This window comes from Mixophyes fleayi, chromosome 4, assembly GCF_038048845.1.
Source record: "Mixophyes fleayi isolate aMixFle1 chromosome 4, aMixFle1.hap1, whole genome shotgun sequence".
NCBI lineage: Eukaryota > Metazoa > Chordata > Amphibia > Anura > Limnodynastidae > Mixophyes > Mixophyes fleayi.
Genome location: NC_134405.1, coordinates 48,018,467 through 48,030,266, shown reverse-complemented (window position 1 = coordinate 48,030,266; position 11,800 = coordinate 48,018,467). Strand labels below are relative to the sequence as shown.

General features: G+C 40.6%; 1 protein-coding gene across 1 annotated transcript in view; it reads right to left on the bottom strand.

Moving 5' to 3' along the window:
* Window positions 1-3,950: 3,950 nt before the first annotated feature.
* Window positions 3,951-11,800, bottom strand: part of LOC142150642 (adhesion G protein-coupled receptor E1-like) — a 40,321-nt gene continuing 32,471 nt past the window's right edge. Inside the window, exons 9-13 of the mRNA XM_075205838.1 lie at window positions 11,412-11,647; window positions 9,284-9,344; window positions 9,112-9,203; window positions 6,551-6,719; window positions 3,951-4,112 (exon numbers count right to left, since the gene is read on the bottom strand). Of these exons, the coding sequence (XP_075061939.1) occupies window positions 3,951-4,112; window positions 6,551-6,719; window positions 9,112-9,203; window positions 9,284-9,344; window positions 11,412-11,647 (720 nt within the window). The remainder of the gene's footprint in view (window positions 4,113-6,550; window positions 6,720-9,111; window positions 9,204-9,283; window positions 9,345-11,411; window positions 11,648-11,800) is intronic.

The following is an 11,800-nucleotide window of genomic DNA, read 5'->3' as shown; positions in this document are numbered from 1 at the left end:
TTACCTGCTCCCATTCCCACTTACAATACGTTTTTCAGGCTCCACCCACTTTGAGGAATGCCTTCCTCACATAATAAGACTTTTCTCTAGTCTCCAAACTTTCAAGCATTTTCTGAAAACCCACCTCTTCCGGCAAGCTTATAAAATGCCTCAACCACCCTCTTAACCTCCCTAGGATACCCTATTACCACCCTTTACACAGGACCCCCTAACCAACATTGCTGTGTGACTGGATCATATAGCCCACTAAGCACTTTATACCTTTGCAATTTGGCTGGACCAATATACAATATGTAGCACTTAACCTCATGTAGCAAACTCCCATTATCCCATAGCTTGTACGCTTGCGAGCAGGGCGCTCTTACCTCACTGTCTGTCTGTATTACCCAGTGTTGTTTAATTACTGTGTATGTTTGCAATTGTAAAGTGCTATGGAATATGCTGTTACTATATAAATAAATGTTGCTGCTGAGGAAATACAAGCTTAAAACATGACCAGACTCCCAGGTGGAGATAAGACTGTCTGGGGCCTTTCTACAATAGTTTGGTGGCCTACTTTTAGAAAAGACATTAAAGCTTTTGAGTTGTGTGTGATAAATAAATCTTGTTCTGCTTTGTTTTGGTCTGCTTCCTCATTTGCCCATCCCTAAATAACCATGTACTGATATATCCTCATTGTTTATTTACCTATATCCAAGCAATTCCCTGTTATTTGGGTGGTTGTAGATTGTGTCAGTAAAATATCTCTTTATTCGTTTATCCCAATTACCTTCTGTCAAACAATTGTCCATGATATTCCTTGATGAGGTATCATAGAATTTCCAAATAATGTCTGACAGAGGTTCCTAATTTATTTCTAAAGTTTGGAAAACATTCTGCAAAGTTTTAGGAATTGTGTTGTCTTTTTCTTCCCTTTACGACCCTGGAAGCAATGGCCAGACTGAAAGGACTAATCAATACTTGGAACAGTTCTGAAGGCGTCTGTTCATCAATCTGATTGGGCTAAATATGTAGCACGGGCAGAGTTCATTCACAAAATAAAAGCAATTTGCGGATAGTCATCAGAGACAAGTTTAAAGTAGATGACAAATTTTGGTTGTCCACTAAAACTGTCACGAGGAAGATTGCGGCACCTGCGGGTATTGGCACTGCTACACTTAGGAGGCGCGGAGTCTAACACACCGCCGGTCTTCACCAGGGTCCCCCGCAAGGAAGTTTGGTTTTTGCGGCAAATGACGTGCAGGTCGCGACCCTCAGAGGAAGCTACCTGCAAGATGGTGGTGGTAATCATGATCGTACTAGCAGAGGTTTGGAACTGTGCAGGTGGATAAAGTACCAAACCAGGAAGCAGAGAGTAGGCAACAAGCCAAAGGTCAATCCGGAGAGTATAATGCTGAACCAAGGGAGAATCCAAAACAGAGTCAGGGAGAGCCGGGTTGGTAAACAGGAAGCAATCAGGATGTGTAATATATATATATATATATATATATATATATATATATATATATATATATATATATGTATAAACGCTGGAGGCTAGGATACTAGGAAACTAGTTGCTTTGGCACCCTAGTGGTGTCAGAGCAGGATATTTATACATGAGAGTCTGCTCTCACTGGTGGGCAGTGGGTCGGCGGTCAGACACACTAACCGCCGTCAGGAAGCAGGGAAGCGCGTCCTGTTGCTAGGCGGAAGGAGCACCCCCGTTGCCTAGCAACGGGGCACTCGAGAAGAGAAGACGACCGTCCCCGGCGAATGAGGAGGGGCGGGTACGGCGTCTGATAAAAACATTTTCACCTCCTCGGCTAAGTTAGGTCCTAACTTCATAGGTCCATTGCAAAAATTTTGAACTGAGAAATTCCATTACGTGTCAATGTAAGCTTTACATTTTGGGTTATCTATTAAGTTTTAGGCATACCTTTATCAAATAAATATGGCAAAAGCATTGGTGACAAATTTACACAGTTTATAGGAATTAGTATATGTTACCAGTGGGTCCTCATTTTAAGCCTTACTCCTTATCCACTCGAAGATGTGTAGATCACTTATTATACCCATATTTATTCCAGAAATAGAGAATTGTCTACTGGACTGGAATGGAGACGACATATTCATCAATACCCACCCTGCCCAGTAAGAGGGGAATATTATAATAATATATAATATTAGAAGGATACATTAATTTTAACTTTATACATGTTTGGTTAAACCTACAAGTCATTCATAGATATAAATGTATTTACTTTATTATTAACACAATTACCTATAAGAATAGTTAGAGAGAGAAAAAGACAGAAGGGGTAGATTTAAAAAAAATGAAAAGTATCATAATAAAATGGTAGTAGTACTTATATTGTATGTTAGATGTCATAGCGTTGGGTGAAACTTAAGAGGGGCATGATTAAAAAACATTCTGGCAATTGTATAGACATTCCTAGTTACACCTCTGGCTAGAACGGCAATGCTGATTCTCCAGCTGAATTAGAGTCAATTTTCATCACATAGTAACAATATTATAGAAATATGCAAAACATTTATATATGTATTTTGAATAATTCTTTAGCACAGTCTTTTCCACTTTTAATAACCAGTTCAATATGTTCACCTTATTTTGGCAAATGTTGTTCAAAACTCATACTTAACTTATAACTCAGAGTGTTACTGTTTAATAGTGATATTAAAGCTGTACAAATGATACAAATAAACAATATGGTTGAACACAATAAATCATACACAATAAATCTGTAAAAGACTGCCCTATAATATATCAGTCTATTAAGCTTTCCACAATCATATATCTGACTTCTTTATTATCAAACTTGGCTGTGCTCCAAATATTAGTTTGAAAACAGGTTTAGATTTAGCTGGGGAGTCCGGAAACGGAAAAAAATGAAATTGGCTTTATATGATTTGCAGAACCATAGATCTTGCATTTCTCTTATGATATTGCAAATCCTGCTGGTCATCAATAGATTTAATGTCTTCACTTGTCCTCATTATATTGGTAAATGGCTTAATATATTCTCTTCATACTGCTCATACTGTGATGTTTGGGATAGACTTGATGATGTTGATTTCTGCTGAGTAAGATCATTTCTCCCAGCCACCTATGGCTCCTCTGTGCTCAGAATATCTTTCTTCTGTGCTTTAGAGGCTTCAATGTATCACTGTTTTATTGGACCTGTTGGACACTGCAACAATGTAACAATATATTATTTGACCTGTGTGACACAGCAACAATGTATTAGTTGATCTGTGGAATTCTGCAATAATAAATTTAAAAATAAATTTGAAATCTTGGTGATTGCAGTAATGTTACAATATTTGACTGAAGCTACATTAGGCCAGTGATGGGTAACAGGATCCACCAGCTCCTTCCTGTTTTCTGCCCTGCTGGTCTCAACTCTTATTCTCTGCTTATATTTTCTATAGTAGAGAATAACTTAACCTTGCATATCACCTGGTCTCCTGCACAACAATGCAAGGAGATCATGCAGCTCCAACAACACATCTGATATCAGGGAAGGAGGATCATGCTGTTGGTACAACAGGATCTTCCTCTATGGGAAAGAGTTGTATAATTCCTGCTTTCTTTATTAAAGCAAGGTGAGGATTTTTCACGCAGGGTGTTATTAGTCACTATGCTTATTTATTATGCTCATTTTTGAGCAAGCACTTTTGGAAAACAAAAAAAATGAAAATATGCCTCAATCTTGGGAAATTTTCCCAAGCTTAATTATGAGTGTAACAATGTGATATTGGATCTGGGTGATGTTGCATTAATGTAACAGTGGTATAATGTATAGTTGGATTTGGGTAACTGAAACAATGTAACAATATATTTTTGTAAGTAATATATTACTGTACATGAGTGGCCCTGGACCAATGTATTATTGAATGTGGGTGACTCAGAAATAATGTAAAAGTGTAAAACTATATTATTAAACCACTCAACACTTGGACCTGGATGACTCTGCAACAATATTATAATAAGATAAAAGTAACAATACTAGACTTACTAATTTAATTGGTACAGTACTGCCCGACACAACCTCAGACTCTGATTTCCTAGAACGGAGCCTGCGGAAGCCTCTACTGTACTCGTCTCTTACCTGTAAGTGTGACAAGAACAAGATTATAATTACAATCAGAGGCCAGGGAGGCATGGTGGTTGGTCCAATTATTGCACATCACTGGACAATATGCCAGAGCTATGTAAATAAAGTATAATTATAACAAAGGTGTAAAGAATTATGAGGCAGAAAATATAATATTTTTGGGATCAGCAGTGGTATTACATAACATTATTATATACATTCCCATTGTCTCCTACTGTCTCTCTTCTCCACTCCCTCTAGAATGTAAGCTCTCACGGCACTGTTCTGTTCCTTATGTCTTATGTCCGACCACTGTCCATCTACCCCATCCACACCTTGTGCGGTCCTTTGCTGATATTTGTTTGAGTGCTTTGCTGTTTGTTCACCCTCATGTGCTGTATTTGTGCCCGTTTCTATAATTGTTTGCGTACCACCCATTCTCTAGTTGAACCTGACATTGCTATTCTTTTAGTATGGTAAACTGTGCTCATGTTTCTGTTCATGCTTACTGTACTCATGTATGTCAGGATTTGTAGGATGAATGTCCAATGGTACATAATCAGTGGCTACCTATAAATAATTGTTGATGATGATGATGATGAATATCATCTTGTGACAATATAACAAATGTAATTTTTAATTGCACATATTGATCAGGTCAAACATATAGCGCTACAATTTAAGTTTGCAATTATTTCACTTAAAGCAAAGATAAAATTAAATAAATGGAAGTAAATTATAGAATAATGCTACAGGCTCTATAATAGGCAGCTGTCTCAGGCAGCAAGTTTTGGGGGACAGCATAATAAAGGAGATTATTTTCTTGGTCTCCTGCACGCTGTAAGTGCGCATGCTCCCTTCAGTTGCGCCCTGTTGCTAGGCAACGGAACGCTTTCTCTGCACACCTGTTAGCGGTCAGCGTGTCTGACCGTCGAATCTCCATCATCCAATCAGGGTGCACCTTATGCTTTATATAACGTCCTCTGACATCTGTCAGGTGCCAGAGTATTGGTTCACTCCTACTCCACCACTTCCTGAACTTCTGATCCTGTGTTCTTCAGTTCTAACTCCGCTTCCTGTTACCATTATCCTGTGTTACGTTTTGTACTTCGCTGCTCAACTGGTCTGACTATTTGGCTTGACCTGACTTCTCTCTGGATCCTCCCCGTGTACCGCATCACTCATTTGGTTTTGACCTGGACTGCCTGACTATGCCTGTCTACTACTGTCGCTACACCGGTGACTGTCTTGGAGAACCGCGACCTGCGTACCTTCTGCAGCTAAGCCCAAACTCCCTTGCTGGGGTCCCTGGTGAATAACAGGGGTACGGTATACGCCATGCCTCCCTGTCAGTTGCGCTAATACCGGTTAGCGGCCATCTCTGCAATTTACGTGACACTTAGGACACGTATTTACTAATACATAGTAGAGTTAAATATATGTATAAATACCTAAATGTAATATCTGTATAAACTGCAAGTTCTAATGTCATAGCTTATAATCAGTGGGTTCTGATGTCATCACTTACAGTATTCATTAAGAAAATTGTTTTATCCTTATTGCAGTATCCTATATATTATTCCTCTCTTTATCATATACTTGTAGAACAGGCAGGAGAGGTCTTTAACTATAGCAGTCGCCTTTCCCGTAGAGCTGGATGCGCTCACAGATACTCAGATGCCCCCAGATCTTTAACTCAGAGTAGTATAAGTTTATGATATTACTTCATCACTGGTGAGGTACAGATAGTAGGTTAGTAGGTAGTAGCGGAGTCCAGTAAAAAGGCAGAGGTCAAAGGGGCAACAACATGCAGCAGAGTGAAGTCCCAGCAAGGGTCAGGGCCGGCAGAAAGCAACATATCCGTAAAACAGGCAGAGTTCAGGGTCACAGGCAATCCAACAAAGTCCTGTAAGCAAGCTAAGGGTCAAACACGAAGAATCAATCAGAATACACAAGAGCAGGAACAGGAGAAGGGAGCAGGAAGCCACAGCAACAGGAAGCTATAACTGGCAGTGAGCTCAGTCCTCACTGCCTTAAATAGTGAGGAGAATCATCAAGCAGAGTGCCCAGCGAGCCCCTTCCCCTATCAGCCATAGGAGGCTGCGCTCACAAGGCCCTGCGCGCACACGCCCAGCTGTTAGACTGCTGGACGGGCGTGGCAGCAGGGGGAGCTAAGCGTCCCAGTTGCTGCCTAGGCCTAAGAAGGAGGAAGTGACTTCCCGGTCATAGTGGTGACGGCCGGGATTCCACAGGCACCAGGAAGCTAGCCGGGGCGGCCAGCAGTGGAGCCGCGGCTCGTAACAATATTATTATATTTTTCATTTAATGACAAAATGGGCTCTATGAATTAATGTACAGTGTGTTGCACCAGTTCTACTCAGCTTCCTTGAAAGTGCAGTTGAAGTAATTATGCCTTAAACACAGTATAATGAAAGTTCTTTTTGTCCCATAACCTGGCGGTTGAGCAGACAATGTACGAGGAAGATGTAGACTCCCTGGAGACTATTGCAGATGGTGAAGATGTAAGACACAACGAGGGATCCACCCCCAAACTGGAAGAGGCCGATAATCCAGGTACTGCCCAGTATGAAGAGCTGAGACAAAGCCTTAAATGTCAGTAGTCTGTGGGTAGAAAAAAAGTTGATTGATTTTGGCACTTTTACCAGCACAAAGCACAAAAAAACATATACCAATATTGTTCTCACGATTAATTTAACCTAGAATAAGGCCAAACCAAGCATTGTGTTTGGTTATGCAGTGGTAGGAGGTTGGATTTTCATGGGGCATTTACACTTTTGCAGACTGCACCTCTTCAGATATTTTTCCCATCCCGCACACCTAGGTGCAGTTCCAGGGCCTGAGTCATTAAGGAGAGCAAAGCAAACAAAGAAATAAGTTTGCTCTTGGACAAACCATGTTACAATGCAAGGGGTGCAAATTAGGCTATTATTTTACACATAAGTTAAATGCTGGCTGCTTTTTAATATAGCACACAAATACTTGATATAGCTTTATTTTTATGCTGAAATTTAAAGTTCCCCTCCAATGCAACATGGTTTTGCCAAGGTGCAAGGTTACTCCTTTTTTATGCTTTGCTCTCCTTAATGATTCAGGTCCCTAGTATGCGATGTAGGCATGCACTCTAAAATGAACTGAACGGACCATCTTTGTGCACCAGTGTAAAACCAAAGCAATAAAACATATCTTATTAAGTATCTAACGTGCAAATTGTTTTCAATATGAGAGTCAAATAAAATTCAACCCCAAACTGAGTGTCAGTATTTAATTAAGTGTGATAATGGTGTGTGTCAGTCTATCGATTGTGTGTAGACTTTATTATTTATTTACTCAAATATATATTTTAGTCAATCGATGTATTCCCCATAAGATTCTTGTTTGTTCTTCCCTGCTTCTCATCATATCCATTAAAAATACCAGATTCTTATTATCCATTAGGTTGACTAGGACTCCAGACTTTTGGGGGTGGGGCAACAGTTTACGGAGGTGCAAAATTGTGACAGGGAGAGGTGACCTGAAAACTGAAATTCATTTTAAGAAATAAGTATTTCTAAGTATATATGAGCTGTTTTCTAAAGTAGAAAAAAAACATGAAAGGAAAATGTAGCAATGTTTTAATCTTCATAGAATCCCATGGTAAGGGCTGAAGACAATGAATCATCCTTGGGCGGGCACTTGAGGATAAGAGAGTAAGAGAATCAAGGAAGGCGACAGGTCAGGCATAACAGCCCCCTCCCCTTCACCCTCAAAAGTGCTCGTTTGCCTCCATGCCTCCATTCTGGTAATCAGTTCTGATTTTAATGAAAACTAAATGAGTAACAAAGATTGCTGTGACTCTTTTAAAAAGCTAGGTGGAGCTAGGTTTCTAAAATATAGGAACATAAACATTGGTGTTTGGGAGAGTGAAGGAAGGCGGATTTAAAATTATGGACAAGTTCGTTGTACCTATCGCATGTTAGCCTATCATGAAAGGCGAGGAGTTGCTATGAGTGTATTAGTCTATAACAGCTCGAACCCTTAATCAGGCCCCGAAAAAGACATCTTTAACAGTTGTTTCACGTGGTTTTACCACGTTTTTTTTATATTTAGCTTAGTAACTAGGTTGCTGTGAACAAGTGTATTTGAATGACCCCTTGTGTTATAAAGTTAGATAACAGGTGTGTGGAAGAAAGGGTCAGGACAGGCGCTACCATTAGGCAAATCTTGGCTTTTGCCTACGGCTCTAATGGTTAGAGGCTACATAAAGCACAGAATAAGCAACATACTGTCACTCATCCAGTGTTTTTAGTTCCCTCCTGTGGAGCCCCCACACAGAGCGCCAGACATGCTGCTGACATGAAGAAGCGTTCAGCCAGCTTCTTACATGTGGAGCTGCTGGCTGATGCTCCTCTATGTCAATGTTACACTGACAGTGTGGCACTTGGCTAAGATGTCACAGCCAAGCTTCACATTCACAATCCCACCTACTAAGGTAAGAAGCAGCGGGCGTGGGGGCCTAATATGAGAGTGGGCACCACTTCTGATCGGTGGGGTCACTGCCTAGAGTGTCCACAGGCAGGCGATAGCCCTGGGAAGGATCCATCAACTGCTCACTAGGCTCTGGCGGCTGGGAGTTTTGAGAGTTATGTAGAAACTAAATTCTGGGTGTAGGTCTTGGTATGTAGAATCAGAACATGGGGTGCACATATATTTTGTGTGAAGAAACCATTTAATACCATAAGTATTTCTGGAATTTGTTACAAGGGATTACAAACCACATGCTATGTATTATATTGATATGAGAAGCCACCTAAGAGTAACTTGTATAATAGGACTCAGCTTGTGGTCTTATGATTACTTTTTGATGTTGAACCTCAACAGTAACATAAATTACACTTGTGTGTACATCACTCCATATAGTTTTATGTATGTTCTTTTAGTGTCATACTCTGTTTTATTTCCTTGTGTCCATAGTTCTAAGTTTCTGACCCAGTGTGGTGCTGCCTTTTGGACTCACCGGGTATGTTTTAGAGTGGACACATCTGAATTTAGTGATGCCAACTTCTTCTTAAGTAGCCAGAATGTGAGGAGCAAGAGTATGGCATTTATCTGCAGAGAAACAGTGAGGTCAGAGGGAGTACAAGAGGCAGGCAGATAGTGTGAGAACGAGTCTAGGATTATATACTCACAGTGATAAATACACACACTGGACCAATGAAACTCCAGACAAGACTGAGAGCCAGCCAACAACTGAAAGAGACAGAGAATATATATATAGCTATCTGTCACTGTAATGTCTATTGCTCAGATATCTGTCACTATATCGAATATCTATTTCTCACAAACCTGTCAATGTTAAAAAACAAAATAATCATAAAAAAAACCACAACCGTCAAACACAAATCTCAGCTTGGTTAAACATTAAAGAGAGGGAGTAGCTCATAAAGGGTAATGGAAGGTGAAATGGAGAATCTCAGGAAGGGAAATCAGTTGAAAAAAGGAGAATCTCAAGAGGGGAAATCTGCGAAGAGATGGAAAATCCCTTGAAGGGATATCAGTAAGGAGAGGGAGATACCTTGGAAGGACAATCATTTGAGAGAGGTGAAATCTTTTAAGGGAAATCAGGAGAGTGAGAACCCCAGGAAGGGAAGTCAGTGGAGATTGAGAGAATCTCAGGAAGGGACATCAGTTGAAAAAAGGAGAATCTCAAGAAGGGAAATCTGCGAAGAGATGGAAAATTCCTCGAAGGGATATCAGTGAAGAGAGGGAGATACCTTGGAAGGACAATGAATTGAGAGAGGGAAAATCTTTTAAGGGAAATCAGGAGAGTGAGAACCACAGGAAGGGAAGTCAGTGGAGATTGAGAGAATCTCAGGAAGGGAAATCAGTTGAAAAAAGGAGAATCTCAAGAAGGGAAATCTGCGAAGAGATGGAAAATCCCTCAAAGGGATATCAGTAAAGAGAGGGAGATACCTTGGAAGGACAATCATTTGAGAGAGGGGAAATCTTTTAAGGGAAATCAGGAGAGGTAGAACCTCAGGGAGCCCAGTATATCAACAGGAGCACCAGCAGATCCAGATTTTGCCAACCTGGGGAAGCTAACTGGGGGATTCAGATGCAATTGGGTCTCTCGCAGTCCTTACCTCAAAGGTACTCATATTCTTGTCACTTCTCAGCCAAAAATTACTTGCCTGTAATCTCCAGCTGTCCCAAGATTTTGTAAGTGGGGAGAGATCTAGTCTTTCAAGGTTTGCAGCCTTTACCCCGCGGGACATTTATTTATGGGTCCTTATCAATATTACAGGGCTCCAGCAGTTTATTGCCACATGGCAACCCAAACAATGGCAGAAACCCTCAAGGAAACACACTTACCAGGGCCCTAGGAAAAGGACGAGGGACCTACCATTGCCGCTAGCTAAAGGTTGCCCAAGAAAACAAGCATAACCAAACTGTAATAAATCCCCAGGGACAAATAAACCATTTTTGGGGGCTATTGGACATGTGTGATGGATGCCCCTGATAGCTTATTATTCAGGAACCAAACCAATCATGGCAGATTAATGATTAATTGGCATGACAGAGATAGCCTGTAGTAAACTTACTTGCTGTCAGAGTTTACGGCATTTGTACCATAGTTATTGGTTTTGTGGATTCAAATAGCAGGAACAGTCTTTAGTTAAAAGAGTGTACTGTTCCTTACACTACACTTACTCCGAGAGCTAAGTTAGAAGCCAAAGAAGGTAGTTGTCCAAAAGCCAGGGATCAGAAGTCAGAGAAGGTAGTCATTCAAAAGTCAGCAGTCAAAACACAGAAAGCAACCAGGAAGGTACAGGATTCAGAATGCTGGTTCACAAAGGCAAGCTCAGTCAGGGTAACTAGTGGAGAAATGGACAATCTCGGGAATAGTAAGCCAGAGAGAATCTAAGGAAGGGTAATCAAGGTTGAGAATTAAATGAAATCAGAATGACAATATTAGGAAGTATAATCTGTAAATAAAGGGATAGTCTCAGGAAGACTAATACGTGGAGGAATTGGGAATCTCAGGAAAGATAATGAGTAGAAAGAGAGAGAATCTTAGCAAGGATAGTCAGTGGACAGATGGAAAATCTGAGGAAGTGTACAGAACGGGATACTCTCCATAAGGGTAATATGTTGAGAAAGTGGGAATCTAGGGAGGCTAATCGCCGAGCAAAGAATCCCTGTATACGTAATCAGTGAGGAGAGGAGCACTGAGACTGAAAATACCAGGAAGTGTAATCCGTATACAGATAGACATGAAATGCATTACAATAAAGCTTGGTACATGTTAAAACTCACAATTTGTCATTCCTATATCCATCCGAGCGAATTGCTGCTGAGATGACGACTATGATAAGAGGAATACCAAATCCAACCAGACAGACATATGGAAAGTGAGACCATTGAGATGTCATGTAATTCATAGCCTGCAGGTTTCGGACAGTCATGAAGAGCAGGATGCTCTCGATAGACATCCAGCAGAAGGCACAGAGGAAGAAGTACTGCAGACTGCCTGCAATCACAGAGCAGAGAACCTGAGAGAGAGACAGTAAGACAAAGAGTCTGAATATAAGTTATATGAGAATCATGCAGTGCTGAATTATAAAGCTAGAAATCATGGGGGCTCTATGAAAGAAACCAGTAAAAACAAATTTTATTGTCCATTAATAGATGTTCAGGAATATTAC